The 15,640-nt window shown below is 44.4% G+C and overlaps 1 protein-coding gene across 1 annotated transcript; it reads right to left on the bottom strand.

The window, feature by feature from the left end:
• Positions 1 to 14,665: 14,665 nt before the first annotated feature.
• LOC104383987 (2-oxoglutarate receptor 1) lies at positions 14,666 to 15,640 on the bottom strand. The gene has a single exon (XM_009992289.1). It carries the CDS (start codon positions 15,638 to 15,640, stop codon positions 14,666 to 14,668), a length of 975 nt encoding a protein of 324 aa, XP_009990591.1.

Below are 15,640 nucleotides of genomic sequence, written 5' to 3'. Positions count from 1 at the left end.
AAACCACTGTCTATAGGGACTCACTCAAAGATTTTTGCAAAGATGAGCCTATGCTCTTTTATATGTACACAAAGAAGTTAAAATGACTTTTTCAATGTTTGTGGTGGCTCAGCAGTGGAGTTCGAAAAGAGTCCAGCTGACTTTGTGGAAGAACTTGTCTTTTGCCAGCTCATTTTTCCACCATAAGCTGCAGAAAGCTGCAGTGACTTGTTTTTAGTCAGCCAGAATTTTGTATTGAGTCAGGTACAAACAAAACCAGCTCCTTTTCTAGCTTATAAATGCTGAGAAACTTCTCGGGCATCCTCCTGCGAGAAAGGATAATATGGTAGATGCATTGTCATCATCAGCTATTCAGAAAACGTTGCACCTGGATCCCATCTTTACAGAGCCCTCAGTGCTTCAGATAAGACAGTGATAAAAAAGATGAGTGTGTGTTTTTGTGTGTGTAAAAGCCTAGCTTTCAGGGCATTAAATCTGCCTCCTTGTGAAGAATTTCTTAAGAACTGTATGTCAGTTTATTATTCTTTGCATCAACTCTGGATACTCGGTGACTGACTACTTCCACCTATTTGTTCCAGAATGATGGCAGCTTTATTTAGGTGATAATGGGAGCACTGTGCTGTTTTATGGGGCTGTAATCCAATTCCCAAGTGGATGAATACTCTGCAAGGCCGCATAGCTTACTCTGACGATCCAAGGAACTGAATTACTGACCAGAAAAATAGTGGTGTTCCTGCTCATGTTGTTATGCTCCAATTCTGCGGTATTTGGACTAAAGAAATGTTCAAAGTATTTGTGACATGAGAAGGAAGAGCATAGGGAGAGGATGGGAACGACAGCGAGGAGCAGACTGGCAGAATGAGCTGGAGCTGGGGATATTTTTTCCTTTGCTTCTTAATTATTTCAGTAATTTCAGGAGGATATTCCCTATCTTTCTGACAAGGACTGCATCTTCATCTAAATTCCCCTGGCTCTGGGTTAGATGCCAGCTAAATAATTCCAACAGGTCCAAGGAGCTGAGAGGCAAAGGCTATTCACAACTGGCAGAATCCAATCTGTGGCTGAACATCCCATGGGATAAAAATGCTCCAGCTTTTTCACTGTGCAGATTGAGGGCTCCTTGCACATAGCATGGCATGGGCTGACACTGCTTTTTTTCTCTCCTTTGCATCGCTGTCCAGCTGGCTTTTGAAAGGGATCTTGAACTGTTTTTTCTGTTTTAAATATCAAGGGCTTGACTTAAATGTGCAGGTTTTATGACTATGCATTATGCAGCAAATAGACACCTACTCGGTGGCTGCATGTGCAAGCTCAACTTTGCAGCCCTCAGTACTGCTGGGGTGCATGGGGTGCAGCTCAGGACTGGGGGCATAGTCTTTAGTTGGAGCGATGTTTATAACTTGACAAAAAGTGCTCCCAGTAAAACAAGCCAGGAGTGACACCAGGCTTTTCCAGCGGATACATGAATTCACTCTCTTCTTGTACATTAATGTGCACTGCTGAGGAATATTCTGCTCCCTGTCTTGTGCTGAGGCTTTGTGCATCTCTGCTGACAATGTTTGTGTAAGCCCTATAGGAGTGAGTTTGGACTGGGTATAGAAATGGCACCTTACCTTAAGGTTTCCACAGATGGCAATTGTGTCTAAGGGTCAGCCTATTTCACAAGACTGGTAGAGAATGCTTTCTGCTTTTCTGCAGGCCATAGACGTAGCATCTCACTCTGAGATTGTCCACTATAGACACCATCCATCATCTCTGCACTGACCTGAGCATGGGATGCTCTCTCTAGAGTTGAGATGGGATCCTGGGAACTAGAGTTTAGCTGGTTGCTTTTCAGCCCCAGCTCCTGGAGTCAGGTGAATTTTGAGGGTTTGGGGCAGGCTTGCCCTCTAGCCACTACAGAGAAAGCCACAGCTCATGTTTCAGCCCAAAGGTTTGAGTCAGAAGGGAGAAAAGCTTTATATGTCACCAGAGGTGCCCAACACCTCAAAAAGAGCCTGCAGTGAACGAAACTCCACTTTGTGAGTTTGCAAAGTACTGAAATACTAATTAAAATTAGAGCGTTCTGGTTTCAGCTGGGACAGAGTTAGTTTTTCTTTTTAGCAGCCAGAAGAGCTCTGTGTTTTGGTTTTAGTCTGAGGCTTGCTCTGAGCAGAATGCTGACAGTGCACTGATGTTTATAGTTGGCACTGAGGTCGCAGGGACTTTTCAGCTGCCGTGTTCCTGTCAGTGTGCAGGAGCACAACAGGATAGGGGGGAGCACAGCCAGGATAGGGGCGTCCACGACTCTCCTTATGATTTGTACTTAGACCTGGGATTGAGGGCAAAATTGGCCAATGAGTATTCCATATCATGCAGCATCATGCCCGGTATAAAAGTGGGGGTCAGCCAGAAAGAAGGGCTTTTGCTCTTCTGGGCTCTCACTCTCGGACTCTCAGAGTGCTCTCTCTGTCTCGCTCTCTATTTTTGGGCCTCTCGCTCATTCGGGATTGGGATGTCGAGACTTATCTGTTTTGGGATCGTTAATTTGGGACGAGACGGGCCTTGGTCAAGGAGTGGTGAGCAATTACACCATACATCACTTGTTTGTATATATTCATCATTGTACATATCTGTATATATTCATATATTAGTAGTAGTAGTATTAAAATATTCTTATCTCAACCCATGGGTCTCTTCCCCTTTTCTCCTTTAATTCCCTTCCTCATCCCCGGGGGGGTGGGGGAGGGTGAGTAAGAGGCTGTGTGGAGTTTAGTTGCCAGAGCAGCCAAAACCACTACATACAGTTAATCAAAGTAACAGGTAAATATTACCTCTTCTAGTGTACTTTGATATTCATTCCTGATTTGAGCAGGCAAACTTGATTCTGGCCTCCGTTTTCCTTCAAACTACTTAAATATTCAGGGCCACTAAGCTTTGACAACTCTTAGGTCCTGTTGAGGTCGATATGAAAAAGCATTCAATAAACATACAGTCTTCACTGTTTAGTGATTATTTAATAGTCTTTATCAGAATTATGAATCTGAAAAGCATCACTGGCTGAAAAACTCCATGTTAAAATTCTTACCTATGTAATATACATGGAGGTATTTACCTAAATCCCATTTCTGTAAAGCAGTTAAATAAATTTCACTGACAGTGGGCTTAAAACCGGGTTTAAATGTTAGCTATCTTCCATATTTACGTCACTGTAGTTGTAGCCTCTGTTTAAACTACAGATTTTCTTGTTTGGGCAGTATCGTGCTGCTCACTCGTACTTACCTGAGTGTTTGAGTCCATACCAGTGAACCCAATATCAGTTTGTCCTATGTTTTTTGTGACTCTTCTAGTCAACCCCCAAGCTCAGTTTCTTACCAAAGGAGCAACCAATTGATCTCCCTGTTGCAGTAAGCGTAAGTAAGCCTGGTCATGGTACTCCCGTGGTACAGAGGGAGGCTGCATCCCCAGGCACCGGATCTGCTGTTGACTTTATCTTAGGCTAGTGGCTCATTAGTACCCTTCAGATGAGCGGGAATCTCCCAAATACTTGGCTGGGAATGCTTTAGAGGATTTCTTCCTTTTTTAAAAAATAAAATCCAACAATTAGTCCAGGAGCTAATTGAACTTAGCATTTGGTTTTCTAGGGTAGTACCATGAATCATTAATTTGAAGACAGAATTCATTTCTCTCTTGGTGACAAATCTATGTAACTGATGTGCAATTTTGGGGGCAGATGCAGATGTTTATTCAAATAATAGTCATGGTTAGAAGATATGTACATTAATTATCCTATGACAGCTGCATCCAGATTTAACAAAACATTTCATCGCCTAGAACAAGGTAAATAAACTCTCTTGCTCTGAGGGCTGCTTTTGGCACAGTACTTTCAACACACCTGAGAAGTGTATCTTCTGATAACCTGTGCCATTCGTGATTGCAAAGCATAAGTGAGGAACAAGTCCTGGTGAAGCTGTTTAAACGGATGAAAGAAGATGTTGGCACTAGCTGGGATCTGACCTGGATTGGTATTCGTCACTGCTCCGGATCCTTTTCCATTGGCCTTGCCATGTAGTCAGTAGTTATACTCAAAGACACCACCCCAATGGAGAGGCAAGAGCTGGCAGTGGTGGCCCTAGTCAGCCCCACTGTCATTAGTCTGTGTCAGAAAAACCTCTACCAGACAAGTGAGGGTGACAAACACGTGGTAATATTTATAGAGGTACATACTTTGTGATAAATGACTCCTGCCTCAGAAATGAAAGCTGAACAATAAGTAAATCTTCATCTTAAAATAGAAGCTAAAGGGATCACACAGGTGTGCAAGAGAATGATGAAGGTAAACTTGAAAATAAGGGGCTCCAGGGAAACAGAAGAGGTTCCTGGTGCATGACTTTTAGAGGGAAGGAAGAGATGATGAGGCTGACAGAGAGACGGCTGGTGGGTGTCACACGGAAGCTGGGAATGGCAGGGTAACACTGCAGACCCTGTCCCCCTGCATGGACTATGAGCTTTGCCTGTTTGAAAGAGATACTCAGGCTGAGGTGCCCTTGGTCTCATCAAACTAAGCCCAAGGTCTGGGATTTTCAGTATGTTTTGAAGATGTGGTAGTCACTTCCAGCTCAGCTTTCCTGTATGTATGGAACAGATTGCCCAAAGAACTTGTGGATGCTTCATGGTTGGAAGTATACAAAGTCAGATTGGATGGGACTTTGAGAGACCCAATCTAGTGAAGGATGTCCCTGCCATGGCAGCAGTGTTGGACTGTATGATCTTTGAATGTCCCTTCCAACCCAAACAATTTTGTGATTCGACGGTGGTGTCTGCATGCAGATGTCTAACCTGCAGGTGTCCAGGTGCCTGGAAAGGAGACTCCACGGGTGCTTCACACCAACTGGCTTAGGAGGAAACTAATCCCTTTGGGCATACCTGCCTCCTGCTGCTAACTGGAGGCAGGTCCAAAGAGATGAGCTCAGACTGTGGATCAGAGCTGTGGATGGATAAAGAGAGGGGCCTTCCTCCCTCAGCCTTCAAGGATACCTGCCTGTCTCCTCTGATAGATGGAGGGACTTAACATTTTGGCCACTGTCTGAGCTGTAGGCACACATTAGGTCCCATCCTGAGAGATGGATTTCAGTGTTTGGTTGCAATGAACTCCATGATCTTCTGAGCTGGATCGCAGACAGGTCTCTCCAGCTTGTGATCTCACAGGAGTCCCCAGGGTGAAGGAAAAGCACAATTCTCTTAGGGAAACAACACTGTAAGCAAGATGGGAAAATTTATCAGAATGACCTGTATTTATGAGCCCTTTTGAGCACCTGAATAAATTTAGATTATGAAGAGCTTGAGAAGATTAATTGAAAATGGATCCTGTGAGTAGATAAGGGGCTCTCTAATCTCCTCTTAATTTGTTGCTGTGGTTGGTAGGTATGCCTCTGTAAATTTTAAAGGACAAAGGTAATGTTGAGCAGACAGTGCAAAACCAGCTGGATCAATAAGACACAGCGAAGGCTTCATGACATGAGGAATAAGTCATACATATCCCTCCAGCTCTCTCTTCTGTGTTCTTCTCGTGATGTTTGTTTAAACCATTATTTTACATTATGCTTGTGCAAATGGAGGATATTTTCATATCATATCCTTTGATGTGGGCATGGCTTGGGTGCAACTGAGACAAATTTTCAACTGTGTCAGTTTTTCACTACACATGTAGCTTAGAGATTACTAAATATTAGGAATGAGCATTAATGCTTGTCAGTTGAGGAGCAGGTTCCACAGGTGATGAAGATATCTCTCCAGCAGCTGTCATCCTGCTGGCTGCCACTCATTCTAATCCCCCGGTCACCTATACTTCTCAGGCACTTGGCAATCCTTCAATTTTGCTGCTGAAAATTATGTGCTTCAGAAGTTTCATGATGAAATTTAATAATTTGGTTACATTACAGGGAGGAATGTCCCATAAATTGTACTTCTGAATTTCCTTAAGATTTTTTTAATACCCCATTTAAGACACTGGTCACAGTGTGTCCCATCTCAGAGCTATGGCAAATTAAAGGAGTCTAACGAGAAATCCTTTTGGACAAGCTCCTCTAAGGGTCATTCAGAAAAGTTCTCCAGCAAACTCATAAAGTTTGCAGAGGTGCAGAGCAGTGACACTTCATGTGTGCACAAATGGGACTCGAGCATAAGCCACCCCTCCAAACAACTCTGGCCCTTCGCTTCATCTGCGTGTGTGTGTGTACCTGCATCTATACTGACACACTGGAGTCTTTATCTTCTTTTCTTGTGATGGCTCCCTGCTTGTTTATTTTATTTATTTTACTCATAACTTTTCATGCTTTTTTTTGAATCCTGCAAGCTCTTTTTTTTTCCTACTTTTTTCTTGTAACTCACCAGGCTCTTTCTTTTTAGTGCTACAAAGGGCTCCTGTCATCCTTCTCAATTCCCTTCTTGCTACTCTCTGATGACCAAAGCCAAATCCTAACACAAATCTGCATAGTGGCCAGCCCAGCCTCCCTTGGCCTGCCCTGCACTCCCATGTGCAATGGGGTCCCATCAGCACATTGCTCACACAAGTGAATCAAGCCCTTAATTGGGGTGTATTTTCCCACGGGTGCATGCAGGAAGAGTGGGATTCTCCCCGAGGACTGGGGATGAAGGCAGAGCCTGGGACACCTCAACTGTCATGAACCACGTAGTTGAGCTGGGTCTTGCCCTTAAAGGTTTTTTACACTTATGTTAATTTCTTCACCATTCCATGTGTTCTATTATATTTTCTCTCAATATACGGAAGACATATAGAGGAAACATATAGGATATTCTATATTCTTCTTTCCTAAATAACCTCTTACTTAGCAAGGCACATGAATATAATCCAGATGTCTTAAACTAGAGTAGCTGAATATAATACTGATCCAGAGGATATTGTAAAAATTCACTAAAGTGTCCTGCAGATATTCTTTTAAAAACTATCATAAAATCAAAACCTACACCTCTTTTTTGCCAAACTTTTCATATAGAAATAACAATCAACCCACAGATAAGACACATTGGAATAGGTACGTCATGCCAAAGCCTGGGTGTTGAAGTCAGAAGTGTGGACATCGCTGCCATGTGCAGGCACTTCTAAGGCACGGTTCATTTGACCCACTTTGGGGGAATAATTGGACCCTCCAAGCTCGCATTTCTCCCTGCTGACTATAAAACCACCCTACACAGTCATCTCAGAGCTAGGCCTATATGTTTTCTTGTCATGGTTTAACCCGGCTGGCAACTAAACACCACGCAGCCACTCACTCACCCTCTCCCACCCCTGGGAGAACAAGGAAGAGAACTAAAGGGGAAAATGGAAAGAGACTTGTAGGTTGAGATATGAAGAATTTAATAATATTAAAAAATTAAAAATATTAATATATGAATATATATGATGAAAATATATACAAACAAGCAATGCACAGTGTAATTGCTCACCACTTGGTGACCAATGCCCATCCCACCCTGGCAAGCAATCCCAAAACAGATAAGTCTCTACACCTCAATCCCAGATGAGTGAGAGGCCTGAAAAGAGAGAGAGAGAGAACTCTAAGAGACTGAGACAGTCTCACAGAAGAGAATTTCAAACTACCTGGTCAGCCCTCATCTATGTACTGGGCATGATGTTGCATGATATGGAATATTCCTTTGGACAATTTGGCCCTCAATCCTAAGTCTAAATTCAAATTATCAGAGGATATATGGGATATACAAGGTGCTGCACACCAGCAAAACCACGGCAAGCCAAAAAGTCCTTGCTGTCTCAGCACCATCTATAAACACCAGTGCGCTATCAACATTCTTCTCATAACAAATCCCAGACTAAATCCTAAGCACAGAGCTATTCTAACTACTAAAGAGAGAAACTAACTCTGTCCCAACCGAAACCAGGACATATTTGAAGTTAGTTGAGGAAGTTTTACCCAGAATGACTGCTAAGGAAAAAAAAAAAAGAAAATTTAAAATAAAAGAGAAGGACGTGACATTGAGACACTTCTATTTTTTTTTAAGAGAAGAGAAAACAGTTCCTTTATAGTAACTGGGCAAAAATAGTCACCTTAAGAGGGTGATACAGCTCAATGTAATGTAAGGTATGTATTTAAAACAGGTCGGATGAGAATGCTCTTTGTATTCTAAGTAAGTGAATAAGCCTAAACTGCTTGGACAGTGAGCCACATTCAATTTGGCAGTGCAGAAATAAGCCATGTAATCATCTTGAAATATCAACATCTTAACAGCAAAATTTACATCAAAATTTACACAAGCAAATACCTCGAACTTGAATAGCCTACCCTTGAATACACATCTAAATCCATTTTAGGACAGAACATTATTATTTATCACACAGGCAAATACAACTTGTTTCCATGCTAAACGAAACAAAACAAAACAAAACACCCCAAAAAACAGTTAAATAGCCAGGTGCTACCAATATTAAATATAAATAAAACAGCATACTTAGAGACTGGTCTTCAAATCAGTAGTAAAATCTCATTAATTTGTATATAGCAGAAAATGAGATATGAAATCTTATAATGTTTATTTAAGCCGGTACATCACCACAAACTTCTTGAAACTGCTTCGGAAGATTTTGCGCATTGCTGCAATTACTTTTGTAGCAATTGCTTTTTGTCCTGAAAAGTGATGTCTGTTCGGCCAACTTCTGTCCCCAGTGTCATGCTATTTTTAGTCTACAGGAGGGAAGAGGAACAAAGTGAAATGTATATTTATATCCAAAGGGAAAGGCTTAAACACAACATAGCACTGTTATTTTAACAGAGTTATATTTTTGCATTAGGTGCTGCTTCCCCGTGCGTGTGCATCTGCAAATGTGTGTTTATGTGTCTCTATACGCATAAACGATAAGTAGCTACATCGTTTACATTTTTATGGCTGAAGCCCTTGATTGAATTTTCATAATGCCAGGAGGGCCCATTCGGGATCCAGCTCCTGCTGTGCCAATACTCACTAAGACATCTGCCCCAAAGAGCTTGTAACTCCAAGAGGATAAAATGTGGCAGAGGAAATAATTAGCAGGAGATAAAGGAACTTTCTCTGGTTACATGGGAAGGTCAGTCAGTTCCAGGACCAAAACAAGCATTGGTACCTGCCTGACATTGATTTATTGCTGAATCAGCAGCACCAACACAACTTTTACATTGGACTCGTGGCCAGATTGTCCCCACCTCTCATGCTGACAGGTACCAGGACATCTTCAGCCTCAGCTGAGCTGCACAGTCATGTCATGCCTTCCCAGACAAGACCCTCCATGGCATAAATCAGCCCTGGTTTTCCACATGCATACTTGCTAGGAATCATGCCTGAGACTCATGTAAGGAAAAGATTTTGCTGTTGTTGCCCTTCTTTTTGAGGCAGGAGGGGGAAAGTTAATGTTTCCTTGCTACAGGCTTGTTTCTCCATCAAACATAAACAAAAGGCAGGTACAAGGAAGATCTCAAACCCATACATCTGTCCCCAGGGAGACATCTCTGTCAGCTGGGAACCCCCAAGTGGTGGCGAGCTCTGGCATGTTCCCACATGCTGTCTCTCCTGGCTCTGTGTGTCAGCCTCCTGCAACACTCTCCCAAAACACCAGTGTCTCCATGCCTAAAGTCCAGGTCCGCATCTCCAACACACTGCCATAGCTGGGCAGGGAAGGAGCGAGGTTGCCTTGAGCACTGGATGGAAGTCACATGAAAAATGAGGCAGAGGGATGCTCCTCAACACCCAGCCTTCTCTTGGAGCCAAGGTGCCAGGGCCAGCCTCAAAATCAGGCACCTGCATTTGCTCAGGATGAGGAGGTTAGGTTCACACTGGTGACTCTTGCAGAAGTTTTCTACCTCTACATTCGTATCGGTTGTCAGCTCCACTGGTTTTGGGACAAGCCAGGCCACCTCTGCTGTTGTACCCAGTTCAGCCCTGCAGTGGGTTGAAACTCCAGGTTTCTCCAGAGGAGAAACATGGTCATACAAATGCAGCCGTCTGGCTTTTTCTGCTGCTCCTGTGTTTCTGTATCTCTGGTGAGCAATTGCCCAAGTGACCAGGAGAGCGAGTTAAACAGGATGGTTTCTTAAGCCTGCTCAAGCCATTTTTGAAGAGCAGTAGGAACTATACCTTCCATCATGGTTGTAGTTTGCAGGAACGAGAACAAAAGCTGCAAACTGATGTGATTATCCACTGTCCCTCCATTGATGGATTTTAGTAAAATTCAGAAATTGCTAGCTCCCTTGTTTCCTTCTACTATACAAAACGATTTATTTTGGTGTTGCCACCATTCCTGTGATGCTGGCCCAAGGTGTCACAGGAGTTTGGGAAGGCTTTACATAACAGATTCAAAATTTCAACACAATTTATGGCTAACACCTGAACTCGTTTCATGCTCTCAGCCTAGCACATGTGCTTTCTTGCAAGTTAAGTCATCCTTGTCTCCGTTCCTCAGGGTTTGCCTATGCAAACCCATGAGCAGCCACTGAGGTTACTGTTTTGGGTAGGTGGTTTTATAAAGTGGAAATCTGCTGATGGATCTGTGGGGATGTTCTAGTTGGCTATTTGCATTGAATTCGTACACATACAGAATGAAAGGTTACTGGCAGTCACAGTTTTTAAATGCAGTGCTTAAATAACGGTATGTTTAATTAAGGCTCAGGTTTATTCCTTACGAATGAACACAGTTGATAAACTGGCAGAAGCTGCTTCTCCTCCACCACTGCTGCAAGTCCAAAGAGCGTTTCATATGTCCATCCTTATCACAGAATCATAGAATCATCTGGTTGGAAGAGACCTGCAAGATCATCAAGTCCAACCATTCGCCCTGCACTGTCAGGGTCCCTAAACCATATTGCGCAACACCAAATCTACATGGTTTTTAAACACCTCCAGGGATGGGGACTCCACTACCTCCCTGGGCAGCCCGTTCCAACACTTCACAACCCTCTCTGTAAAGAAATTCTTCCTGATATCGAACCTAAATTTCCCCTGGCGCAACTTGAGGCCTTTCCCTCTCGTCCTGTCATTCATAACGTGGGAGAAGAGACTGATCCCCATCTCCCTACAACCTCCTTTCAGGTAATTGTAGAGAGCGATAAGGTCCCCCCTGAGCCTCCTCTTCTCCAGACTAAACAGTCCCAGCTCCCTCAGCCGCTCCTCATAAGACAAGTTCTCTAAACCCTTCACTAGTTTTGTTGCCTTCTCTGAACCCGCTCCAGCACCTCAACGTCCTTCTTGAAGTGAGGGGCCCAAAACTGGACACAGTACTCCAGGTGTGGCCTCACCAGTGCTGAGTATAGGGGAACAATCACTTCCCTGCTCCTGCTGGCCACACTGTTTCTGATACGTGCCAGGATTCCGTTGGCTTTCTTGGCTGCTTGGGCATATTGCTGGCTCATGTTCAATTGGCTGTCGACCAGCACCCCCAGGTCCTTCTCTGCTGTGCAGCTTTCCAGCCACACTTCCCCAAGCCTGTAATGCTTCAGGGGGTTGTTGTGGCCCAAGTGCAGGACCTGCCACTTGGTCTTGTTGAATTTCATACAGTTGGCCTCGAGCCATCGATCCAGCCTGTCCAGGTCCCTCTATAGAGCCTCCTGACCCTCAGGCAGATCAACACTACCTCCCAATTTAGTGTCATCTGCAAACTTGCTGAGGGTGCACTCGATCCCCTCATCCAGATCATTGATAAAGTGTTAAAGAGAACAGGCCCCAGCACTGAGCCCTGCGGAACACCACTGGTGACTGGCCTCCAGCTGGATTTAACTCCATTCACCGCCACTCTCTGGGCCCGGCCGTCCAGCCAGTTTTTGATCCAGCGAAGCGTACACCCATCCAAGCCATAGGCAGCCAGCTTCTGCAGAAGAATGTTATGGGAAACAGTGTCAAAGGCTTTGCTAAAATCCAGGTAAACAACATCCACAGTTCTTCCCTCATCCACTAAATGGGTCATTGTATCATAGAAGGAGATCAGGTTGGTCAAACAAGACCTGCCCTTCATAAATCCATGTTGACTGGGCCTCATTATCTGACTGTCCTGTACATGACGCATGGTAACACTAAGGACGATCTGTTCCATGAGTTTACCTGGCACTGAGGTCATACTGAGAGGCCTGTAGTTCCCTGGGTCTTCCCTCTTACCTTTCTTGTAGATCGGCATCACGTTTGCCAACCTCCAGTCAGCTGCTACCTCCCCTGTTAGCCAGGATTTTTGGTAAATGATGGAAAGTGGCTTGGTAAGCACTTCCACCAGCTCCCTCAGAACTCTTGGGTGGATCTCATCCGGCCCCATAGACTTCTGCACATTTAAGCTGTGCAGCAGTTTGCTTACCATTTGCTCTTGAAAGAAACCTTGATAAAGCTCTCCATCTCCACCATTTGATTCTAGAGGCATATCACCCAGTGAGTTGGTCTGACCATTAAAGACTGAAGCAAAGAAGGCACTGAGTACCTCAGCCTTTTCTTCATCCCCTTCCCTGATTTGTTCCCTCACCAGCTGTATCAGGAAGTTGTCTTCCAGACACTCTGGGAACCTCTTGGACTGTTTCCTCACTGCTGTATTCAAATTCCAGCAAATAACTGGTAGGTTGAAGTCACCCACAAGAACTAGTGGCTGTGACTGTGAGACTTCCTCTAATTATTTGTAGAATATTTCATCTACATCTTCTTCCTGAGTGGGTGATCTATAGTAGACTCCCACTGTGATGTCAGCCCTATTGGCCTTCCCCCTTAGTTTGACCCACAAGCATTCTACCCTTTCATCACTATTGCTGATCTCCAGACATTCAAAACCCTCCCTAACATACAGCGCCACTTCCCCTCCTCTCCTGCCTGGCCTATCTCTCCTGAAGAGCTTGTAGCCATCCAACACAGCACTCTAGTTGTGTGTATCATCCCACCATGTCTCCATGATGGCAATTATATCATAGTTTTCCTTTTGCACAATGGCTTCCAGCTCTTCCTGTTTGTTGCCCATGCTGCATGCATTGGTGTAGAAGCACTTTAACTGGGCTAGTGATTTTGCCTTTTCTTTGAAGGGAGAAGGCCTGACTCCCGTTTGACCTCTCCCTGTCACTGCCTCGACACCTGGCAGGCCAGTGACCATTGGGTCTGACCTATCTCCAAACATAGTGCACTCAATCTCTGCTTGATGACACTAAATTGGGAGGTAGTGTTGATCTGCCTGAGGGTCGGGAGGCTCTACAGAGGGACCTGGACAGGCTGGATCGATGGCTCGAGGCCAACTGTATGAAATTCAACAAGACCAAGTGGCAGGTCCTGCACTTGGGCCACAACAACCCCCTGAAGCATTACAGGCTTGGGGAAGTGTGGCTGGAAAGCTGCACAGCAGAGAAGGACCTGGAGGTGCTGGTCGACAGCCGATTGAACATGAGCCAGCAATGTGCCCAAGCAGCCAAGAAAGCCAACGGAATCCTGGCACGTATCAGAAACAGTGTGGCCAGCAGGGGCAGGGAAGTGATTGTTCCCCTATACTCAGCACTGGTGAGGCCACACCTGGAGTACTGTGTCCAGTTTTGGGCCCCTCACTTCAAGAAGGACGTTGAGGTGCTGGAGCGAGTTCAGAGAAGGGCAACAAAACTAGTGAAGGGTTTAGAGAACTTGTCCTATGAGGAGCGGCTGAGGGAGCTGGGACTGTTTAGTCTGGAGAAGAGGAGGCTCAGGGGGGACCTTATCGCTCTCTACAATTACCTGAAAGGAGGTCGTAGGGAGATGGGGGTCGGTCTCTTCTCCCACGTTATGAATGACAGGACGAGAGGGAAAGCCCTCAAGTTGCGCCAGGGGAAATTTAGGTTCGATATCAGGAAGAACTTCTTTACAGAGAGGGTTGTGAAGTATTGGAACGGGCTGCCCAGGGAAGTGGTGGAGTCCCCATCCCTGGAGGTGTTTAAAAACCATGTAGATTTGGTGTTGCGCAATATGGTTTAGGGACCCTGACAGTGCAGGGCGAATGGTTGGACTTGATGATCTTGCAGGTCTCTTCCAACCAGATGATTCTATGATTCTAGGTCATGACTCATCTTGTCCAAATGTAGATTTCAAGAATAATTACATGAATCACTCTAAAACTGTGATTATTTCTCTCCACTATAATCGGAAATTATAAAGGGAGGACAAGGTGATATGCATACACCTACCCTGTCAATGTTTCCAGGGAGGTGAGATGAAACTCCTACAGGTCTAAGACAGGTGTGCTGAATTGTCCTCTGAAGAGTCTTAATCCTTTCCATTGCTTAGGAAACAAGTCAATGGCAGGCACCTAGCTTAGACTAGACACTTAACTTCTAAGTTCCTAAAATTAAATTAAATTACTGCCACTCTAAATCTGCATATGCCATTAATAAGCAACTATTTTTTTCTGGAACTGCTGGCCATTCTCCAAAAGAGGTATCAAGGATTCAGGAAGTAAATGCAAAGAAATTTATGAGAAGTTTCACATTTAATTTCTTAGTATTTTATTTAAAGCTTTTTATTTTAAATTATACATTTTCCCCTTCCATGATCAATTTGTAACTCCAAAATACAGAACAGATCAACTCTCCTTTGGCATTGGCAGGGTTAATCTGAGTACTCTGATGGCAGTGAATTTGTGTCTGGCTGGTTGAGGGCAGGTTTGGACCCTTTCTCCATAACTCTTTGATGACATCAATCTCTTCTACTTCAAGTGCTTGTTTGTCCGAAACTTGAGGAGCAAGAAGATTGCCTGCTGGAAGTTGTCTCCCGTTACTACATAGAGTAGTAAGTTTCCAACAGTATTTAACGCTGCTAAAGGTTTAGCTACAATAAACATAAAACGAAACGTGTCCCTAAAGTTGCAGTTAACCGGTCGTACTCGGAGCTCCAGCCAAATCCCCCTAAGGATGTGGAAGGGAAGGAAGCACACATAGAAGACCACCAAGAGGACAACGGCGAGTCTGCGAGCCTTTTGTTTGTAGCAAGCCCGCGTGTGCGGCCCAGTAGCCAAGGCGTAAATAATGAGCACGTAGCACAGCGTCACCGTCAACAAGGGCAAGAAGAAGGCAAACATCGTCAGCAGCCAGTTATACCACCGGCTAGTGTCAATGTCCTTAGCAGCAGCCAGGTCCGGGCAGATCGTCCTGTTCTGCTTATGCCTTGTAGCAATCAAGACACTCAAGGGGCTGACGGTTGCCATGGAAATCATCCAAACTATAATGCAAGTCACCACTGCCCATCTCCGTTTTTGAACAAAAGAGTATTTGATTGGGTGGACAACTACAAAAAAGCGGAAGATGCTGAAGCAGCTAAGGAAGATAATACCACTGTACAAGTTGAAGTAGAAACACAGGTGAATAAACTTGCACATGAAGTCTCCAAAAATCCAGTCATTTCCGTTAGAAGAGTAGACTATAAAGAAAGGAAGAGTGGCAATATATAATAAGTCAGTGACAGCCAGGTTTAACATAATGATGGTGCTGCTTTTCCAGGGCCTCATCTTGACACAGTAAACAAAAATTGTCATGATGTTCCCTGGGAAGCACACCAGGAAGATCAGGCCATAAAGGACGGAGAGATAGGATTTCAACTGTAAGAATTCTTCATCCTCGCAGCTTTCCGAAGGGTCTGTGTGGGCTGGCAGAGCAGTAAAGTTTTCAGTGTGCCCAGATCTCAT

The sequence above is a fragment of the Tauraco erythrolophus genome, chromosome 1 (assembly GCF_009769465.1).
Source record: "Tauraco erythrolophus isolate bTauEry1 chromosome 1, bTauEry1.pri, whole genome shotgun sequence".
NCBI classification, from domain to species: Eukaryota; Metazoa; Chordata; class Aves; order Musophagiformes; family Musophagidae; genus Tauraco; species Tauraco erythrolophus.
This window is presented reverse-complemented; position numbering and strand designations above follow the sequence as displayed.